Source organism: Ambystoma mexicanum, chromosome 8, assembly GCF_040938575.1.
Source record: "Ambystoma mexicanum isolate Mex_15411 chromosome 8, UKY_AmexF1_1, whole genome shotgun sequence".
In the NCBI taxonomy this organism is placed as follows: Eukaryota; Metazoa; Chordata; class Amphibia; order Caudata; family Ambystomatidae; genus Ambystoma; species Ambystoma mexicanum.
The window spans coordinates 995,603,874-995,627,095 of record NC_090929.1 but is presented as its reverse complement, the minus strand read 5'-3'; the positions used below and the strand labels follow the sequence as shown (position 1 = coordinate 995,627,095).

The 23,222-nt window shown below is 50.3% G+C and overlaps 1 protein-coding gene across 1 annotated transcript in view; it reads left to right on the top strand.

The window, feature by feature from the left end:
• Positions 1-23,222, top strand: part of VPS13D (vacuolar protein sorting 13 homolog D) — a 3,263,180-nt gene that overhangs the window by 262,624 nt on the left and 2,977,334 nt on the right. The window contains exon 12 of the mRNA XM_069610908.1: positions 8,100-8,301. Coding sequence (XP_069467009.1) covers positions 8,100-8,301 — 202 coding nt within the window. The remainder of the gene's footprint in view (positions 1-8,099; positions 8,302-23,222) is intronic.

The following is a 23,222-nucleotide window of genomic DNA, read 5'->3' as shown; positions in this document are numbered from 1 at the left end:
GAACTAAGGACTGAAGTCAGGAAATATCGTAGGCAAGGAACAAACGGGAAAACTTCAACAGATTGAGTTGGAACAAGGAAGAGAGAAAATCAAGACAAAATGATATCAGAAGCTACAACAGGCAGGTTGCAAGGCAAGGAGCCCAGAGGAGCAGGGCAGAAGGCAGTGGAGTGAGTCAGTGCCGCCAGGGGGGAGCCCAGAGGAGCAGGGGGGAAGGCTGCGGAGTGCGGCAGAGCCGTCAGGCGGGAGCCCAGAAGAGTAGGGCAGAAGGCAGCAGCAGACTGGAGAGGGAGCTGCAAGCATCAACAGCAACAGGATACAAAGGCCAAAAGAGGATTTCCAAGAACTGTCAAAAAGTGGTAACAGGAGCACAAGAACAAACTCCCAGTGGAAGCAGTTGACTAACAACGGCTTCTGTTCAAAGTGAGCTTATAAAGACCCTCCCAGTCAGCAGGCCAGAAGGTTGGAGCTGATTGCAGACTCTGGCAGCTGTGTTCAATTAAGCCCAGCCCTGGCCTCAGTTTTCTAATTAAGGGCTCGCCAGCTCTCTGCAGCCTAGCCTGCAGTAGCTTGGAACAGGTGAATGCAATCGGGTCCTCTGCAGCTCTTAGCTTGCTGCAAACAAATTTATTTAGTATGCCTCCCCCAGCCCTCTGCTTTTTGGACAGCATACATGTCCCAGAATGCATCTGCTGGTTTAACCCAAAAGCCAGAATGGAACAAGCAATTAGATTGGTCCAAAACTGCAGCGGTAAAACAAGTAAATAAATGCAGAGGTAGTTTGCAGGTTTTAATTTTGCAAGTGAGTCTCTGAATGCGTGCATGTAGCGGTACTGGTTGGCAGATGAGTAGGATCGTGACACCTATGTCTCTCTATGAATTTCTTCTATTTTTATAGCTGCACTTATCACCTTACGGTGAAGTGCGGTTAGGATACTTTGTAACCTTTTATAACATTTTCTTATTTAATTTTGGGGTTACAAATACAATGTACCAGTATGGGCTGAGGGCAGCGGATATTTTCCTGTTTGGATTGCTTTATCTAAGGAGTGTTCATGTAGCTGCTTAACTACTTAATGCAGATAGGTGGGGGGAGGATGGTGGGGGGTGAATCTACAAACTATTCTAAGACCAGCATTTTTTTGTCCGCCTCATGTTTTTTGGTTCAGCCATTTGCGCAATAGGTCCTTCACTCTGTACGACATCTGGCAGGAAGTTTCACCTTGTCGTAGTCATAGATATTGTAGTCTGATCCTGCTCCAGAGCCTATCCCAGCCTCTCCAGAATACCCTGCTTCAGCTTTTGATACAGGGTGGTCCAGTCAGGATTAAATGCTTGAAAGCCTGCTGGGATTCTCCTGTTAGAAGAGGGGTGATTACCTGCGCCCAGCAATCTTTGTGCCAGCTTACGTTCTTAGCCGCTCATCAAAATTCACAAAGATGGTAGCTGGGTCTTTCCCTCCATTACTCAGTTTTTCTAGGATCATGGGTGGCATAGTCCGTTGTTTCCATCTCTCATTGGTGGCTCCTTGTAAGGCTGTAAGAATATCTTGATATTGACGGCTAATAGCCAATTGGTCTTCCAGCCGGGCACTTAATAGGCTGTCCATGATGTTCAGGTGGAGCCTACTCCCCTGGAACTGGTATCCGGTTCTGGTGGTACGTTGTGGATTTTGCCTCTTCCACTTGTCTTGCTCTGTGTGAACATCTGGAATGAGGAAACGCCCAGGAGGCTTGGCAATCCACTTCCACTGGTATAGTTTCAATTGGCTCAGTCTGCTTGGCCTCCAAGATGTGTGCTAACAGACTTCCCTTCAGTTCCTCCCGGGGCGGCAGGTTCCTCTGAAAGTTCAGTATTGTCAGCTAATTCTCAAGAGTCCTCCGATTCCTCCAGCAGGGAGCCTAGACTAAGGAATTCCAGTGCTACTCCCACCTCCAAGATCTCTGACGGGTTCAATTCCGACAGTCACTTAGGTTTTCCAGCCTCTGGCTTTCTATTCCTTCTTCTCTCACATTGGGCAGCCTCTCTGTCGGGGTTTGATGAATCTCACAATGACACCACATGTCACAGATTGCCTCAAGAACACTCCAACTCTTAAAGAAGGTTCAAGTGTTTCTATTGTGAACTTAAATAGGGTCCAACTAAGGGCCGTCCTGCTCTTTCTTGTTTTCCCAGCCTCTCCCTTCACCGTATCCGAGGCTTCTCTAAATCCCACGGTGGTCACTAGAGTTCGGTAACCCCTACTTTCGAGATTCTGGCTGGCTAGTGGTGAGGGCCCAAGAGCAAGCCCCTTATCTTTCTTAATCCCTTTGAGGTCATCTTGGTGGAACTTAAACTGGGGACCCACAAGAAGAATGATTGCAGGAACTGGTCCCTTCCAATTGCCCAGGTCTCGTCCAATGTATTTCTTCTTACGGCCTTCCACTCCTAACTCTGTTTTTCCTTCCTTTCTCTTCCTTTTACTCTCCTTCCTTCTCTCCCTCCCACTCTCTTCTTTCTTTCCCTCTCTCTGTCCCTCTGATGTTATTCCACCTCAAGTGTATTCCTACTCTCTCTCTCCACTGTCGATGCACTCTACCCTCCACTCCTCTACAATCTACTCCCACTAGTCTCTACTACTCCACTCTTATTATTCTTTACTACTCTCCCCTCCACACCCTTTCACAGTCACCCTTGAACTCTCTCAATCACTGTTCTCACTCAGCCTCACTTACACCCCTTAAACCACCACTTAGTTTCACTCACTTCACCAGACATGCACTCGCACCCAGGAACCGCTTTCTGTCACCAACCAATACCTCACCTTGCACATGCTTGCTGCAATTCTCTTCCATGCTCTGCTTCACTGTCCCTCCTCAGTCCTTACTGTCCCCTTTTTTCCTCCTCCCCCTTCCATTGTCTCTGAGCCTCAGCTGGTTTCTCGGGCTAACCACTGCCTTGCGCTCACTGAGGGCCCTGGTTACAGGGATGCAGAACTATAAAGCTCCATATGAGCCCTGCCGCCTTTGCGAGTGAATGTCTGTTGGTGTTTTGCAATGGCTGCCCACTACAGCCAAACTGCGTTTCAGAGTTCATGTTTGGTGGCAGAGGAGCATCCTGATTGCCGGTCCTCCACAAGCAACGTCCTCCGTCTTGGTGTTTGCCGCCTCCTTTCTTGCTGGTAGGGTGCATGTTCCATCCTCCACTTAGAGGATTTCCGGATACTTTAGTCCTGAAAACACTGGGCAGCATGTTGTACGGCAGGTATGGGGTTTTGTAAGTGGTACTTTGAAATTGTAGCCAGGCAACTCTGAAGGGTACAGAGGCTTGGGCTCTTCCCAACTCCCTCACCCGCCTCTGGGGCCGGACCGTCTCTGGCAAACATACTGGTGGTCCTCCTGTCCCAGGTAGAGGGGTCCCCACCTCCCACCCCCTCGACAGGGGCCAGGTACCTGACGCTGCCACACAGTCACGTCATGGACAGCCACCTCGGGTACAGCCATGACCTTATACAGAGTCAAGGATGTGTATTGGGGCTGCCTGCAGCCCCACACCCAGCCTGAACCACTTCCAAACACTCAAAAGACTTCTCCGGCGTTGTCCAGAGCCTGGGGATAGTGGTCCTATATTATTGCCACATTCTACCCCTGCCTAGGAGTGAGGCTGTCAAATGCAACGTGAAGCCAAACGATAAGCTCTAAAATAATATTGCCAGCCATTCTGGGCACTGGTAAAAAGAAAACCTGCTCTGGGGTGCACCCAAAAAGGAGCCACTGCCACCAGCCTGTCTGGATTTGACTTACTATGGGAAAGTACAGATAGTCCCAAAATCGAAATGTGTTAAGAAGGGGAATGAGGTTTAAACAAACTGCCCCTTTCCATCCAGGGTAATCCTATCTCAGGCTTTTACTTCTGTAGTTACGAATACATGTTTCCTTCTGTTGTGCCAAAATGTTTTTTGTAACAAGATTTCCTTGTTCTATGAGTTTCCTTTTATTGTCACATGTCTCTACACTGCCATCAGTCCTGTTAGTTTGAATGCCGTCCTCCACAGTATACATTTGAAGCAGCCGAATGAGGGAGTCTGTACTTGTCAATGATGACACACTGTTTGGACTGAAACCAGGATTTTATACATTTTTTTTGTTAGGAAAGATTTTCTTATCCACAAACGACGACAATGGGACACCCACCTCTTTGCTGTTGTTTGGAACCTGTTCTAGAATTTCAAGGCCAGAAGTCTTTTTCCTTCACTGCCCTTGCTACGCTCATCTGTTTTGGGCACACTGATCAGTTCCTCTGGCTATTAGTGCAGAAGAACTCTGTTCTCCATTATAAAATGTTTATATTTGTCTGCATGCACAAGCTTACTCTGAAGTGTGGTTGCAAACTTAGTGTCCCTGTAACATTGATATTCATAACTTTATGGTTACTAACCTGACGTGCCAAAGGAGGTCTGGTGGCAGTGGATACTTTTTTTTTTTTACCAGTTTTGTTTTTATTGTCTTGTGCAGTTGTGCCTTTTGCCACTTAATGTTAAATCATGTACAATATACACTAAAATGGATGTGCCGCTAGATGTTTGCCTGTCCTTTGGCCATCTTTTTGTTTGGTCCTCTTCCTGCTCTCAAAGAGCTGGAATTGACATGTATGGAAAGACCTTTCCTGAAGAAAGCTCCTGCTTTCCAGGACAATGTTCGGTCTGTGTGTCTGGCTAGATATGGGGGCTGGGGACTGTCGGGTCAGCAGACTAGTTCCCTAACTAATAGTTACCTACCTGATTTTTTTTTATTTACTTGCTTTACTATTCCTCAGTATTCTGAAACTGCTTTAACTGTATTCTAAAAGTGAAGTGCTTGTGCTCTTTAGCATTTAGCAGAGCACCCCAAAGTGAACCTGTTGATATTAGTAGTGAATGTGTTGGTGTGCTTCTTAACACTGGTTTTTCGTTGCTTAGAATGTGTGCAAGGCCTAAATGAATATCTCTATTTGTATACATTCTGCCTAACTTGTCTTAATAAGAGTGCTCTGTTTGTGATTAACAAAAACCACTTCCTTCACCACTCAAACACTCTTAAGTCTAAGCCTGGCTGCACAGTCACTCTACCCAGATAGTTCGGCTAGTGTGAAGAATCAGCCTTGATTCTTCCCAAATCCTGTGTCAAAGACCCCTCTCCTGTGACCAGGACACAACAGATTCTTCCTGACCCAGTCCCTGGGAGCGGTGATGTGGGGATGAATCACCTGGACTGGCGGGTCCTTTGGAACTGCGGGAAGAAGGTCCGAAGGTGAGACACAGTATCCCAACACGACGATAAATGCAGAAGTAGTAGTCCCGGAACCTTTTATCAGATATGTTGGTTCCATCATCCCTTCAGTCCTCATTAACCCCGACCCAAAAGAGGACAAACAATTTTATTATAGGAAACTATGTGAGAAAAAAGATCCAATAAGACAGACATGGTTTTAAGGGAAGTATCCAGTCGCCTTCCACTACTCTAGACCACTTGGAATACTATCACGTCCCATGCTTGTATGCCAGTATGACAGTGGTATAGAGTGACTTACCGATAGGGAAAGCTATCCCTTTAAAAAGCATTGGGACGAAGAAGAGGCGATTGGGAGCAATGAGGATTGCCCATAGAAACAACATAGCAATACAAAGTGAGGCCTACCGTATAACACCTTTATATTGTCCCACTAATAGAGTTAGGCAAGGTCAGGCACTTTACTGCAACTGTGCACACCTGACTCCAATTGACTATCACCTGCGTTATAAAAAGGGTGGTTCTGCCAGAAGCATTGAGTGAGCTTGGGGTGCTGAGTGGACCAGAGGAGCCAAGGAGCAAGAGAAAGGGCAAAGCAAAGCAAGCGAAAGCTGGAAAGCGGCGAAAGAAAGCAAAGCGGAATGACAGAAAAGGTGCGGAAGTAATGAAAAAGCAAAGTGTGCTGGCGGCGTGGAAACAGCAAAGAGTGGGTGTGAGAGAGACCCAAAAGTAAGGCGATGGGTACAAACGACCTGAAACCAAGACAGGTAGCAAAGAGACAGTGAGAAGGAAAACGGGACAGTCAAGAGAGGGTGCAAGCAACCCGAAAGAAATAGAGCGTGCAAGAGGCACTTTAAAGGGCAAATGAAATTTCTAGAGGGAGTACAGTGAAAAGTAAGTAGAAGTGTGCAAGAGGCACATAAAGGTGGAAAGCGGGTGCAAGTGTGCACGCCAGAAAAAGTTGTGCAGGAAGTACAGTAAAGTGGAAAGAGACAGAGTGAAATAGGCACAGAAGAGGAAAATGTGCCAGAGAATAAAGAGAGGGTTAAGAGGTGAGTGGTCGCTCCTGGGAGGAGCAAAGAACCGGGCGTTCTCAAAAGTCTCCTACCCCCATGAAAGAACTGTATAGTGAAAGGTACATCTTGACAAGTGAAGCATTTTGTTTGTTTGAGACCAGAGGTGCCTAGACTTAAAGAAGGGAACCCTAAGAGGTCCACAAGAGACATTGTTGAACTTTGTGAGGAGGGGCCTATGCTTGGGGAAAGGAACCCTGAGAGACCTGGAGACTCTATTGACATTCTGCAAGAGTCCTACATGAAAGGTTCCAAGGGCAACCCTTTTGAGTTGAACTATTTTGAACTGGCAGATCTACACCTATTGGTAAGACTACTTATAACCAGCACCAGCTGTGCTTTACATTTCCTTTTAAATCACCTTTTTTCCTTTAAGAACACCCCCTACCATGTTTGGTTAACAGTGAGCACAAGCATAGGTTTGGACACAGGCTATCTTTGATTTTGGACTTACGGACATCAACGACCCTTAGAAACATCAGGTGAAGGAACAACCCCCTTAGAGTTGGGGCCAGATAGACATTACACCAACCCCACAAAGTGTGATAATAAAGGTTTTCAAACTGTTAATTTTGAGTCTGTGTCTCTGTTGATACCATGCCTGTCTCACACTAGACATTAGTATCTTTACCTGGTCCCCAGAACCGGGTGGCCTCTCAGAATCTGTCTAGGGTGCTGATTGTGAAAATCCATCTTAACCACTTTCATTTAAACAATGGCATTTAGCCACACAATAGCTCTTCAGGTGCAAATTAATTTGTGGCCACACATTTCTTTTAATTTACAAAACAACAATAGACCATTTTTAAAGCGTCCTTTTGAAGATGTTTATGCACTGACTGCACCAGTATTGTGAAATGTAGCCACACGCATGTGATTAAGTGGGCAGCAGAGTTGCAACTTCCAATATCATGCAATTTGCACATCTGAAATGTGAGTTTGTAGTGACAATGGACAGACAATGCTAACCTACAAACACTGGTGGAACATGCAGATTTACAAAAAGGGTGCAGTTCAATTGTGAACCTGATGTATGTTAGTGTTGTGACCAGGGCAAATATGCAGGAACAAATTAAATTTCTTTTAAAGAATATTTTTCCCAGGAAGGTATTCACTGCACTTCCCCCCCCCGTCCCCCCAACTGTTTAACAACACTTTTCAGTGATATTAAAATAGGTTAGTATGTGTTTTTATTTACTTTTCACCTCCCTGTATGGAATTTCCCTGCCAGGACCATCCTTGTTGGGATTTGCTCTTTTTTTATGTGAATCTGGAAGCACTTGCATGGGCAATCGGTGGTGGTGGCAAGTGCCTTTCACAAATGGTATGTCACAATGATTGCATGGAATTATTTGTGAATTCCCATGCACATACAATGCATGTGCTGTCACAGCACCAAAGGATTCCTACCATATCACGCCATGTGTGTGCCAATGGGTACGACGTCCTTTCATCGCCTGCATTTTCATACCATGGCATTTTAACGTGCATATTACGATATGCTAATCAAATTTTTTAGGGGCGTGGGAAAGGGCAGATAAGGGTTTGGGCGGGTAGGCAATAGCCAAAAATAAGTGTGGGAGGGGGGTTTGGGTGGCACCCCCCCCAAAAATAAAGAGCATTATGGTTGGAATGTACACATTAAAATGACGGGGGATGAAAAAGCAGGCGACGAAATGGCATGGAACCTGCCAATGCATGCCTTTGTGAATTGTAACAGTTCTGTTCTAATTTTATCATGTTCTAGAAAAGTTATATTCTGTTCTATATTTCTAAACAGAGCTTGAGAGAACCATTTTCTGATGCCCAAGGTATCTCACCCGAGTCAAGCCCTGAGCACAATGATGGCAGTGGGATGTTGCAGTATCTCCAGTCTTGGTTTCCTGGATGGGGAGGATGGTATGGATATTCCCATCAAACAGTTGAAGGTGGACCCGTTGTGGGAGATCTTCAAGAACAGTGGAATCCGGAAGAGATACTTGGTATGTCATATGCTTGAATTTCATTTGTCGTTCTTTCTCTTTAATTCCTCTCCATTCCGGAGAGATAATCACTGTTCCAATAACACAACTTGTATAAAAGCATGAACTTGTATAGAAGCAAAAGCAGCATTTCGGCCCACCCATGGGCCTTATGGCCTACTTAATTTTCCCCAAACATATTTTGATAGTTCAAGAAAAAGCAAATATGAGCAGGACATCAAATCTTTTGAGGACAGAATATAAACATGTAAATCAGAACAGTTAAAATATAATCCCAGAGTGGCCCTGAGGTAGGTTGAAACTATGTTGGAGAAATAGCTGAATTGGAGATAATGAGTTTGAGAGTCTGCTAATCTAAACAGCACATTTCTCCAGCATGGGGTCTGGCATGGATTCACATGCTCATGAATATTCCCCATCAGGCTGGGAATCCTCGGTACAGAAAAAAATCAGTATCAGTTTTGTTTCTGATCTGTCTTTCCTAGTAGTAACCAATCACTGATCTCTGGGTCATACTGCCCACAGCCAATGACTGCCCTCTCCCTAAGCTCCGCCTCCGGCAGCCATCCTCTGATTTTTACCGCACGTCAAATGTGTTGGGAGTCCTCATGCTTAGCTCTCGAGCTTTTGCTGCGTTTTTGCACTTTTTCAAAGAAAATTTCAAATTTTTCGGTTAAATTGAGCCTCAAGCTCCACAGTCTTTACATCCGATCAACGGGGACCCGTTTCGGAAGTTTCTACGCCCCTCAAGGGTGAAGATTTCGTCGAACAACGCTTTTGGAGGATTCCAGAAGTTTGAGGCCTACCCCGGACATGGCCTAGGAGAAAGGGAGCTCGACGCCCGGGAAGCTGTTCAGGGCCTGCCCTGAATGCCAGCTGCAGAACGTGTTCAAGGAAGACGAGCATTCCTTATGCCTCTACTGTCTTCACGAGGACAAAACGCATGTGGAGGAGGACTGTGCGTTTTGCAGGAACATGTCGGAGCGGACCATGAGGGACCGCCATCTTCGTCTCGCCACCGGCTGGAGGGAAAGAGCCCGTCGGGTGAGAAGAAAAAGAAGAAATCCAAGCGGTCTTCTAAGTCCTGTGAGGGCGCCCCGGCGACGGGGGCCCAACAGAAGGCTAAGCACCGGGAGCGCCGAAATGGTCGGGCTCCTCGGCTTCCAGGCAGGGCGCATCCTCCCCGGCGCCATCGACCACGAGCCAACGCTCTGGCTCGGGTAAGAGGAAATCCGAGAACCCGGCCAAGCTTCTGGACAGGCCCCGGTCGATCTCGAAGATTTCGGCTGAGGGGGAGCGAGGCGGGGAGCCCTCACCCAAGGTGAAGGCCACAAGCACGCAGTCGGTGTCTAAGGCCTTGATTCACCCAGCCAAGGCCTCTATCGAGGAGGTCGCGGCAACCCTGGCGCAGCCTGCAGAGGTTACATCTGTGGTAGCGGCCTCGGGGCCCAGAGTCTCCCTGCCACCTCGGAGGGAGGCATCTTTCAAGCCCATCGAAAGAACCCCCACGAAAGCCCTGGCGGAGAAAGAGGGAGGGGGCAGTGGCCGTCGTGGATTCAGACACAACTTCCGAGGAGGAACTTGTCGAAGCCCCTGAGAGCCACGATGCGGGCATGGAGGAGGACCAGCCCGTCCAGAGGCATCCCGACGAGGGGGACGACGGCGGTGCCGACGGGACCCCAGACTAACCGTCAATGCCGCAGGACAACTCGGCGGCCATTTTGATGGCAATTCAATCCTTATGCTCTGAAATAAGGACTAGATTGCCTTTACCCCTGATGGAGGAGCCGTAACCAGGCCCGACGGAGGAGCCAGGGGCAGGGCCGTCGGGAAGTCCACCACCCAAGAGGAGAAGAACACATCCTCCTGCACCCTTCCAGCCCTCGAGGCCTGTTCAACCCTCCTCCCCATCCACGGTCCGCGGGGATGACACGGACACGGCCACGACGGGCATGGACGACTAGGGCAGCGACGGCGGGGTAGACCTCCCGTCGCCCCCCCACCCCCCGCCCCTCCCCGGGCTTCCCCGCCCGATGAGATGGATCCTTCCATGCAATGATCTCCAGGGCATCTGAGCTTTTCCAGCTCTGCCCTGAAGAAAAGGAGGGGTTCTTCTATCAACGTCGAGAGACCAAGAGGAAGACTGTCCTCACGGTACCTCTACTGGATGACATCTGGGACGAAGGCCTCTCCCTCCTTAAGAACCCATCCACGACGCCGGCAAAAAGGGACCGATACGAAAAGAAGTACCGGGTCCCCGACGCGGCCCCTCTATGCCTTAGAGCACAGCTGATCCCGGATTCAGTCGTCTCTGCTGCGGCCAGGAAGAAGGTGGGGGGGGGGCATCGGCATCGACTTCACCGCCGGACGGCGAGGGAAAGAAGCTCGACGCGATGGTACGACGAGTCATCACGTCAACGACGATTAAGGCGGCCAACGCCCTGGCTATCGTTGCCCGTTACGACAGGGAACTTTGGTATAAAATCGCTCCCTTGTTGGACTTCCTGCCGGGCGACAAGATGGAAGAAGCCTTGGAAATCCTGCAAGGTGGCGTCGGACCACGCCATAACGGTGGCGACGGACATCGCTGACACCGGTTTCTGCCAGTTGGGCAACGGTGTTTGCCTCAGACGGCGCGGATGGCTGAAGGCGACGGATTTTCGCCAGGACGTACAAGCCAAAGTGTTGGACATGCCCTTCGACGGGAACAACCTGTTTGGGAAGACCGTCGATGAGTCCCTGCAAGCCATCAAAATGGACACAGAGACAGCCCGGGCCCTGGGAGTTCTCCAGCAACGACGGCCGTCCTTTCGGAACACCAGAGGCAAGCAAGGGGCCTCCAAAGGTTCCGGCAGCGGCTCCTCTACCTACCGTCAAGCGGCCCGTTCCTCATCGCAGGAGGCCTATAGAGGACGGGGCAACTCTGGAGGTTCCCGCCGTCGTCGCCAGGGAGGTCAAGGCGGCAAGGTGGCCTCGAAACAGGACTGAACCGACTGTGGCGTCGGGGCCCTCACCGAAGCACCCCAGTGGGAGGCTGGCTGGCGAAGTTTGTCAGCGTGTGGGAGTCCACCGACCATTGGGTGCTGGATACCCTGGCCCAGGGGCACGCCCTACAGTTTCTAAAGAAGTGCCCTTGTCTGGCACCCGTGGCCAGGAAGGAAAACCACGGACCCCAGCTGCTGCTGGAGGTAATGGCGATGCTCAAGAAAGGTGCCATTGAGCTCTTCCCAAAGAGACTTCGGGGCTCCGGGGTCTACTCAAGATACTTTCTCATAAAGAAGAAGACAGGAGGTTGGCGTCCCATCCTGGACCTACGGCGACTGAACAAGTACATCAAGGCTCAGAAGTTCCGGATGGTCACCCTCCAGCATGTGCTGGGACAGCTGGAGGAGGACGATTTCCTGTTGTCGTTGGACTTGGAGGATGCCTACTTTCACATCCCCATTCTAAAAGGACACTGGAAGTTCCTCAGGTTCGTGGTCCAAGGGCGGCACTACCAGTTCAAGGCCCTCCCGTTCGGATTAAAGTCTGCACCCAGGGTATTCACCAAGTGCCTAGCACCGGTGGCGGCGTGGCTACGCCTGCAAGGGATCCACGTCTCTCCCTACCTGGACGACCGGCTCATCCGAGCAAGGACAAGGGAGCTCGCCGTAGAACACACAGCCCTGTTTCTGGGAGCCAAGCTCGACACAGTGGCACGGCTGGCCTCGCCGTCCGACGAAAGGACGAAAACCATCCTGGGCAAGGTGCAACGCCTGATGGCCACGGATGTAGCCAGGGTAAGATCCATCAAATCCTTTCTTGGGATGTCGTCCTGCATCTATCTGGTACGCCTGTGCAGACTTCGAATGCGTCCACTGCGAGAGTTCCTCGACGCACGCTGGATCTAGGCGACGGGCAGCTTTGAGGACAGGATACCGCTCAACGAGACCCTCCGACGAGCGATCCGGTGGTGGGGCACCCGTGCTCATCTGACGGCGGGCACAGACTTTCAGACCCCAGCTCACCAGGTAACGGTGATGACGGATGCCTCCCTGGAAGGGTGGGGAGCGCATACCGGAAATCTCCACGCAAGAGGCCTTTGGCTCCCGGAGGAAAAACAGCTTCATATCAACATTTTGGAGCTCCCCGCAGTGTTTTGGGCCCTCAGGTCCTTTCTTCCGTCCCTCAAGGGCAAGGTGGTGAGGATCTTCACCGACAACACCGCTACGATGTTCTACATCAGGAAGCAGGGTGGAACCAGATCCCCAGCCCTGTCCAAGGAATCCCAGGATCTGTGGCACTGGGCCGTCGACCAGGGGATGTTTCTGGTACCTTTTCATCTGGCAGGGATAAAGAACACCATCGCTGACTCACTCAGCAGGGAGCTGCGCTCGTGCCACAAGTGGGAGCTACGCCAGGATCAAGTGGATCGATTCTTCAGGCTGTGGGGCAGACCCCAGGTCGATCTCTTTGCGACAGCGACGAACTCCAAGTGCCAGAGGTTCGCCAGCAGGTTCCCCCAACCAAGGAGCATGGGCGATGCTTTCTCGTTCCCCTGGGACAACCTGTTCCTCTATGCTTTCCCGCTGTTGCCACTGCTACTCCGGCTCGTCAACCAGCTCAAGAGGTCCCGGTGCAGGATGATCCTCGTCGCACCGGCGTGGCCGAGTCAGATCTGGTTCCCGGACCTTCTGGACTTATCGGCGTCCCCACCAGTCAAACTGCCTGTGGACGCGGATCTTCTCTCCAGAGAAGGAGGCGCCATTCTTCATCACAACCCGAAGTCTCTGAACTGCAGGAGCCAGGCCTGCAAGAACTAGAGTTTGGGGGATACGATATACCAGCCGACTGCAGAGAGGTTCTTGCAAAGGCCAGGGCGTCCTCAACTCTCAAGTGTTACGGACACAAATGGAAGAGGTTCTCTGTCTGGTGCCGGGCACAGAAGATTAACCCTCTACGGATTACGACCCCTCAAGTACTGCCTTACCTACTGTTGTTGGCCAAGGCTGGACTAGCTCACGCCTCCATCAAGATACATCTGGCTGCCATCTCCAGATACACCAGGACAACAGGACGGGTGTCCTTGTGGTCTCATCGCCTGGTGAAGGAATTTATGAAGGGACTATTCCGCTCGTTCCCACCGGTGAAGGCCCCAGCCCCGGCGTGGGAGCTCAACGTGGTGCTGACTAGGCTCATGGGGACCCCGTTCGAGCCTATGCATACGGCACGGTTGAAGTTCCTATCGTGGAAAACAGCTTTTCTTGTGGCCATCACCTCCGCACGGCGCGTGGCAGAGATTCAGGCCCTATCTTGCAAGCCTCCATACTTGACTTTTCACGACACAAGGGTGGTGCTCAGGACGCACCCCTCCTTCATGCCCAAGGTGCCGTCGGACTTCCACCTCAACGAGCCCTTGGTGTTACCAGTTTTCTTCCCGTCGCCTTCGTCGCCGGCCGAGAGGACTTTGCACTCGCTGGATGTAGCTAGAGCGCTGAAGTTCTACGTGGACCGTACGAAGAGTTTTCTGAAGACGTCGCAGCTTTTTGTGACCTTTGGACCTATGAATCAAGGGAAGGCTCTCTCGAAGGCTTCCATTTCCAGATGGCTCTCCTTCTGTATCATGCACTGTCACCGGTTGGCAAACCGACCGCTGCCCGGCCGTACGAGAGCCCATTCGACCAGAGCGATCGCTGCTACCACGGCATTCTTGTCTGGTGTGCCCCTGCTGGACATCTGCAGGGCTGCTACGTGGAGGTCGACGCACACCTTCACGAAATTCTACTGCGTCGATCTGGATTCTAGGGAGGAGTCCAGGGTCGGCCAACCAGTGCTGTGCAACCTGTTCGCCTGAAGGGCCTGGTGAGGAGGTAAGAGTTGCTTAATGTTGAGCCTTTTGCCACCTCCCGTGGTTGTGCATGTGTGTACTATGTAATTTTAGGAACAAGTTACTTGCCTCTAACTGTTGTTCTGCAGCATGGGTCTGGCATGGATTCACATGCGAACCCTCCCGCCTACCCCTCTGTGGCTCTTCACTTGGTCATACTGCCACTTTATGTGCTACCAAATCTGAGGATGGCTGCCGGAGGCAAGGCTTAGGGAGAGGGCAGTCATTGGCTGGGGGCAGTATGCCCCAGAGATCAGTGATTGGTTACTACTAGGAAAGACAGATCAGAAACAAAACTGATACTGATTTTTTTCTGTACCAAGGATTCCCAGCCTGACGACGGGGAATATTCATGAGCATGTGAATCCATGCCAGACCCATGCTGGAGAACAACAGTTACAGGTAAGTAACTTGTTCCTTCCATAAAGGGTTCACAAATATAGTGAAACAGTCTCTGAACTTCTCGAACCTCAGACAATATCTTCTCATGTTACTCAGAATGTGTAACTCATGAATCCATATGTCTGTGATTAACTCATCATTTTTTTCCCAGTAATACAGTACTATTTTCTTCCCTTTCATTTACTGTTACCCTATTTTTCTATTGTATTTTATTAAAGTGAAGTTAAAACAGTTGAGTAATTTCATGCCCAAGATAAAAACAATGCAATGTAGTTCATGATGTGCAATTCATTAGCATTCTACACTAGGAAAGATATGATGGGTTATTTATAACGCGCTTAATACCCAGAGGTTTATAAGCGCTGACCCAGGGATTGAACATGTGTTGCTTCGTGTCGTCTGGCTTCAAAGGCGAGCACGTTCGCCCCTGAGCTATCCCTCCGAGATGTTATGCATCTCCTAGAAAAGCCTCACCAGCACACCTATGTTGACCACCAGCTTGTCATCACATTTTTTAGAAAATAATTGCTGAAGAAATTCCAAATGTCCTCCAGTCCGGCCAATTGCCCAAAGGATCTGACTAAGCTGGCCTTTGATCCCTTCAAAAATTGTCCTTCATACATGAGCCCTGGGTCCAGGGTCGCACAACCAACGTCTAGTATAACAAAGATAGGTGAGTGCCACTCCAGAAACCTCCACCTTTCTAATTGAAATCAGCCATTCCTGTCAGTCCACTCTTCTACCATCGTACTGATGTTAACAATACTATGTTTCCAAGAGAGTTTACTGGGGATCAGGCCCAGGCAAGCTGAAAGATATCTGCATCAGAACAGCCACATCTTACACATTGAGTGAAGACCTCTGACCAGAATGTATGCATCTGAAATTGTGTATGGTAGACCCATTATATAAAGTTACTTAACTTGCATCGATAGCTAAGAGACTGTTGTCATATATATGCCCACTGACCATCTTGCATGGAATTCAGCAATCTTTTTCCCAGCTATAGAAGACTTCCCCTTGATATAGACCAGAGGTCATCTTCGTTCTCCCTTGTGCATCTTATATTGTTTTCTAGATCATTTAGATTTGTGCATCTTTTCACTAAGCAGCCATCCATAATTTTGCACCCCCATGTATACAGTCCTTCCCTACACATCTGCTACAAGGGACAAGCTGTTTAATTAAAGCTCAAATTAATTTCAATAAAAGAAATTGAAGGTGGTTGCCTTACTTTATGAAGGGGAAGTCACCACAAAACATTGGATACGTACATGGGCTTATTTACCCAATTAAACTTGGCCTTCCTGTGACAATCTTGCTAATATAACTGTAATAGTAATGCAAGTTCTGGAATCACTTCATGCAGACTCCAGAGTGTTTATCAGTTCTGGTAGTTGTAGGGAGGTTTGGGGATAGCCTAGAGAATAAGGGGCTTCTCCAGGGGTGTGTGCTGGCCCCAATGCTTTAAAAAAATATGTAAAATGTATTTTTATTGCATATAAGGAAAGAACAATAACATGAGCCTTCTTCCCCCCCAAACTCCCGACCCCCCCTCCCACCCCCACCCCGGGCACACAAACCGTTCCATGGCAAATGATCGAACAGGTTCTGATATATCCAAAAGACTCCGCTTGTGCAGGCAGTATTGTTCCAAGTAGTCTCCTTGCAGAATGTCAAGTATTGGGGACCATTCCAGCAAAAACCTGGCTTGATTCCCCTGTATAGAATAGGTGATCCATTCCAAGGCAACATAGTTCCAGAGCTTATACAGCCAGCCCACCAGCCCCGGGGGTCTGATGACTTCCATTTACAAGCAATAACCAACAGAGCTGCCATGTGAAGGATGTAAAAGGCTTTCCTTTTGTGTTTTGGCCACATTCTATTGTCCTGGCCTGCCAATCCCAGGAGGATTTCCCCTATCTCCCTGTCCCCCTCCACTCCAAATATATCCCGAACGATCTTATTGACTTACTCCCAGAAGGCCTGTAGTGCCGGGCAGGTGCGCCACCACCCTTAGCCGCGCACCCCGTCCAGCATCGTTCTGAGATATCCGGCCTCAACCTGTGTAGCCTCTCTGGGGTGTAGTGCCATTGATGCATGAGCTTCAGCCAGAATTCTCTAATCTGAATAGAGGTTGTCAAGCAAGGAATGTTTGACCAAAGCAAGGCCCAGCTCTCCTATGGGATTGCGCAGCTCTCCTACGGGTTTGCTCAATCGAATGTGTTCTCCCATCTGAGTTGAAACGATGGCTGTTTTGCAGGGGGGGCATTCATTCTTATGGATTCTTAGCCAATATATTTGTGAAATTAGATGGTTGTCACCTGGATTTGATATGAGACATTTTTCGAAAGGTGCTAGTGGCCTGATTGCCACAGCACAGTTTTGGGGGGGGGGGCATTATCCACGGGCGGACCTGTAAGTATGGGCAGTGTTGGGATTCTTGTAGACCCAATTCATCTTTACATGTAACAAACAATTTGACTTCCTCCCCCTGAAACATATCTCTAGGTTTTATACAGCCCGCCGCTGTCCAATCGGGGAATGCTCGCGAGTCCTGACCCGGGGAGAACTGCAGGTTATCAAAAAGGGGGTGAAAGGGGAGGGGAAATGTCGTGATGTGCTGTAGGCGCACTACTTGATCCCACGTGTCCTCCACTACTTTCGAAATGTCGCTATGATGGATATTGCGGGGTCAATCCGCTCTCGACAGCCATAGTTTTTCTCCCATGTGGGGTCCTGCCACCGCCCTCTCCATCTGCACCCATCTCTTATCCTTATTTTCCCCAAACCAGACCTTAATAACCCCAAGCTGCACTGCCAGGTAATATTCTTCATTTTGTAGCCCTACTCCACCTCTATTTGGGTGGAGCATTAGGGTTCTCGGTGCTATACGAGGTGTTTTGTTCACGTATATGTATTTGAAGATCAGTTTTAGTGTCCAAAAAAAGGCGGTGGGCATGAGGATAGGGAGAGCCTGAAATAGGTGCAAGATTCATGGAAGTGTGACCATTTTAATAGCATTCACTCTCCCTAGCCAGGACACCAATAGTGGGGACCAAGTCTGTAGCTGCGCTCGAATCTAGGCAAGCAAAGGATGGAAGTTAGCCTCATAGAGTCCCCTTAAAGTGCGCGTGATGGTCACCACCAGGATTAAAATACTATTGGAAACCCACTTGAGTTGCGTCGCTTCTTTCGCCGCTATCAATTCTGCCTGATTTAACAGATAGGTTTAGAATTTCTGACTTTGTGATGTTGATTTTTAGATCTGCGACCTTGCCAAACCCCTCCATCTCCTGCAGCACCACGGGGAGGGAGGAGACCTGCTCAGTGAGTGTGAGTAGCATGTCATCCACGTAAGCCATCAGCTTATGGGGCTCCCCCCGAAGGAGATGACCTTGATTGAGTCTAAGTTTTGGAGTCTCGCCAGAAGCGGTTCTAGATGCAGCGCATAACGCAGGGGGGAGAGAGGGCAGCCCTGCCTTGTTCCCCTCTGGAGTAGGACCGGCTGGCCATTCACCAAAAGTCGAGCCATGGGGTGGGTGTAGTTTGCCCGTATCATTGCTATAAATTTAGGGCCGAACCCCATGCCATAGAGAGTATTGAAGAGAAAGGACCATTCGACTCGGTCGAATGCCTTCTCTGCATCCAGCGTAACTAGCACTGCTCAGTCTTCTTTCTTCGTGACTTTTTCTAACAAATGGCAGATTGTCCTTATATTGTCGTGTGTTTGGCGACCCTTATTGAACCCGGGCTGATCTGGGTGGATCATTGTTGGCATCAGCTGCACTACCCTTTCGCGAGGATCTTGGTGTAGATCTTGGCAACCGTGTTGATGAGCGCAATAGGGCAGCAAGACCCGCAGCTGCCCTTTCGCGCTCATCAACACGGATGCCAACATCTACACCAAGGTGGGGTGGGGTCTTTCCCTGATTTAGGGAAGTGAACTATCTTGGCCTCCTCCTCCAGAGTTTGTAATCCTTCTTGTGTCTGCAAAGGAGTTAAAAAGAACCACTTCTGGGGAGCACTCTCTCCATTCTGTGCATGATCCGCTTTACCTCTGCTTCGAGATCGGATTCCAATTTCCTCTTAAGCCGTGTCCTTTGAGCCTCGGCAGTGATAAGTTCCCCCCTCATTGTTGCCTTAAAAGCGTCCCAGACCACCCCCTCTGAAGTGTCTGCCCCAGCATTATTTTCAAAAAATTCTACCATTTTGCCTTCTAGAAATTTGCAGGTAGGCTGACCGAATAGTAGGGCCTTTGGGAAAGACCAATTCCATAGCCTGGATTGATGAATGGGTACATTAAGGACAAAGGTATTCAGGGCATGCTCTGGGATGGTTATGGTATGGGTATCTATTGTTCCAAACCTCCCTTCGAGCGCGACCGAGGCCCAGACGTAATCTATTCTGGAGAACGATTTGTGCATGTGTGAGTAGTGTGTGTATGCAATTTCCTCGCCCCTTAATGAGGTGCAGATGTCCCTGAGGGTGAGCCTTTGGAACAGTGCATTGAGGGCCCATGAAGCTTGAGGCTGGGCATATTTTGTCACTGTGCTCCTATCCCTAGCCGAGTCCCTGGCTATGTTCAAGTCCCCCATGAGATTTGTGTCCCCCTTGCTAAAGTGTTGCAATTTAGAGATGGCCATTTTCAGGAACCCCTCTTGGCCTACATTCAGAGCATAGATCGAGACCACAGAGAGTGAGCGTGACAAGTTGTAAGAGGAGAAACAGGTAGCGGCCTGCCGTGTCTGCATGGGACCTCAGAATAGACACTTGCGTGTCTTGTTTGAATGCATTGAGTACCCCTGTCCTCTTCCACCTGCGTTAGCCTAAAAGATCTTGTCATATTGCCCTAGCTTCAGCTTGTGTTTGTCCTGCCTCCTAATGTGGGACTCCTGGAGAGCCACTAGGTTGGGTTGGAATTTGGAAAGGAGACCGTCCAGCTTCTGCCTTTTGACTGGGGTATTTAATCCCTGGATATTAAGCATCAGGCATTGAAGTGTGTTTCCAACATGGAGTGTATTTGTAAATGGATGCCCGCCCCGCTACGAGGCTGTACATAACACGTGGGTGTCTTGTGTGTACTGCTGACACGCCCCCCTTTTGCACCACCCCAACCTCTACCTCTCCTCCTCTCCTACATCCCCCTGCCTTCCCTGGTGTAGGCCCCCATACTACTCGAACAGCAGATTCCATTTGCGGGGTGACCTACCAAAATAACTAGGATCAAGGGCAGGGTATCCTAAAACCCCCATATTGATTCCACTTCGCCCCCCCCCCCCCCTAGACTGTCAAAATGACCACCCTTAGTTGCCCTCCCCAGGCATTTTTCTGTAGAAGTTTGTCCTTTGTTCCTCCTTGGGCTTCTCCACCCTGTGGGTTAACTGCCGGGATGCGTGCAGATACTCCCGGCCCTCCGAGCATCGGGCCTCTTAACTGGGGTTGGTAGCCCCCCTTCTTGTTTGTTTTTGATCAAATTTTTGACCACTCCCAGCTTCTTGATTTGCTTTGGCCACTCATAGTAGGTGCGCTTGCTGCTCTTCCTCTGTGCCCAACAATTTTGTACCCTCTTCCAGCTAGCCAATCCTTGACAATCGAATGCCATCCCGAATGGGAAGGTCCATCTATAGCGAAAGTACTTGTCACGGAGTGCTCTAGTTACTGAGGCAATTTGGTTCCTCTTTGCCAGCGTTGTTGGGGATAAATCCTGAAAGACAGAAATACCCACCTCGTCGTAGGATATTTGATTTGCAGTCTTTGCGCCCATCAGGATCTTCTCCTTCTTGGTATAATCATCTAAGGCTGCCAAAACGTCCCTTGGCTGGGCTCTGAGGTCTGATTTCCGCAGGCCCACACTGTGTACCCTGTCCAGTCGGACCTCCGTTGCTGACTCCTCCTTCAGCAGGTTTGCAAAAATATTGTGGACAACCCCCTTGAGATCTTTGTCAAGGACATCTTCAGACAGGGATTTTATACAAATTTTAGATCTCCTGGACCTGTTTTCTAGGTCCTCCGTCTGTAATTCGAGATTATGCGTTGCATTCGCCAATTGTTCCAGCAGCACCTCCGACTTCCTGGCATCGTCCGCCAACTCATGTAGTGCCCTTTCAAGGCTGTCCACCCTCTCCTCGATTTTTCTTACATCAGTTTTCATTTCCTGCAGGACAGTTTGCCAGGTCCTCTCTCATTTTTTTCCATTTGTGTTTGGAAGGTGTTCGTGATCTTGTCACCAAATTCCATGAATAATTGCTTGAGGACTGCGTGAGTAACTGCCTGGTCTTGTTTCGAGTTGCGCGGGGTTCTCACTGTCTTGCTCCTGCAAGGCCCCCATCAATGGAGGGGAGGCCGATCCACACCCCCACATCCTCTGGATGCCAGCTTCCTGGGCTTTCTTGGTGCCTTTTGCAGTAAACTGGGGTCCCTCCCCCTAGACTTCGACATTGCCCCCTCAAGGAAGGGGGCCACTGCTTTTTGTGGGATGGTGCTCCCCAATGCAGCTCCTGGTTCCCCTGCCTATGGACCACAGGGGGGGGCACAGATCCGGGCCTTTGGTGAGGTGGTTGGGCTTCTGTGGGCCTCACTGGGGGCCTCCAAGATGTGTGCTAACAGACTTCGCACTCCGTAACTTAGGGTCTTCGTGTCCCGATACCTGGGCACCGGCCTGGGGGCTGTAGGGCCTAGTTTAGGTCAAACTAGGTTAAGGCGGCTCCCCGGTGTGCAGAGATGCGGCGCACCGCTTAAGTTACAACTGCGCTGGCGTGGGGTTGGGGGCTACCAGAGCTGGGCGCCTGCTGCGTGACCTACTGTGTGCAGCTTTTTCGCGCTCCCTCTTAACGCTCGCCTTGCTTTACACGCCCATTGCCGCATGTCTTTTCTGGTATGGAGCACCCCAGTGCTGCCCTGGGATTTCCAGGCCCCGTGGACTACAGGAGGCCTGGGGGGGTGTGTGAGTCGGTTCGCTGAGGCGGTGGTCGGGTCTCCGTGAGTCCTTCTCAACCTGGTAGTCCCAGTGGTGTGTATCGTTGTACTTGTGCGCTTACCTAACACCTGAGCTGCCCCAGGCAGTGTCTGGCCCCCACTCTGCTGCGCTTAGTCCCCCAGGCTGCTGTCCTGGCTGGACGTTGCACCAAAATTCCACCCCGGGCGGTGGGAACCCTGTTCGGCGGCTTAATGGGCTCCTCGCCGTGCCGGAGAGCAAGCTGCAGCCGCCTGATGCTTGTCGAGGTTCTTCTTTTCCTTTCAAGGCAGTGCTGCCGGGTCCCTCGTGACCCCCCTGTATTCTGATGACCGAGCTGATCGCCTGTTAGGCAGGAGCCTCTGCTCGCCCGCCCCCTCTGCTCGGTGTTGGTCCTGCTGCTCCTCCAGAGCTGCCCTCTGCATCGTGGGCCCGCAAAATACTGGCCCGATTATGATCCCGGGGGGAGGGTGCCTGACTCTGCAGTGCTTCTCTGCCCGCGGGGAATCCTTATCTTGTGGCCTGGGGCTGGGGTGCCGGCGTCCCGTGAAAGTTATGGCTCAATTCCCGCACCCAGAGCCAGGACCCCTCCCCTGTGGGCGGTCCCTCCGCTATGTTGGGTCCTCACGAACGCGCCTTATGGCCGGGCACCGGTAATCCACCTACCCGGTCTCGCCATGTGGCTTTCTGCTTCTTAGGACGCTGCCTGCCCCGTGTGCTGGGATTGTCCCGATGGCCCTCTCCTGGCCATGGGACCAACGCACGTCTTCTCTCGACTCCTTCCTTTCGGCTACCGGCGCTCCTCCCTGTGGGCCGCGGCCCTTGTCTGAGGTGTCGGGTTGCTTGGCGGCTGCTCAGCGACTGAGGGGAGGGGTAGTCGGGTCACTCACCCGGCGTGTCTCTTAAGTCTCCTGTCGTGCTGGGCCGGGCCTTCCTCCACGGAGCACAGCTCTACCTCCTCCTCAGTGGTTCCTTTCTATGATCAGCTGTGCGTCGCAAATTCCACCAGTCTTCTCAAGTCTTTCTCTGAGTGAGCACTTTTATTTTTGTGCGCCTGGGGAGGGCAATACTTGCTGATTCAACCCTTTATCGGTCCCGAGGTTCAGAGCAGCATCGCTCACAGTGCTCCCTGCTTGGCGGCCATTTTGGAATCTATGCCCATTGCTTTTTAACCCTACCTATCAGCCCATCTCATAGTACTTACCTTACTTGAATGCTACAAGCATTAGTGTATATAAATAAATAACTATTTTTTTTCATATAACTTCTAGTGTGTGAGGGTTTCCTTGAACTAGTGTATGCTCTAAGTTCTGTGTGACTCACTAAAGCCCTCCTGCCTCCTAGACTACGCCTGGCTGCTCATCCATTTTCTTACAAACCTTTGGGTAGTACAGCCTAAACCTAAGGGGTGTAACCCTGTTCATCCAAGGTGGGCTTTTTGAAGTCTTGTCACAGAGCCTTACAGTTTTACAAGTGCACTTTAGCATTTACTGCAAATGGCTGCTAGGGGTAAATAGCACCCTAAAATGGCAATGCCACAGCGCTTTTGCTTGTCCTTCAGCCATATTGTTGTTTGTCCTTTCTGCCTTCTTGGTTCATGAAGTGCCATATATGGAATGCCCTCTCCCAAGGAAAGATGCTGCTTTCGTGGGGCAAAGGAGTGGTTTGTGTATGAGCCTGGATGTGGGGGCTGGGCCT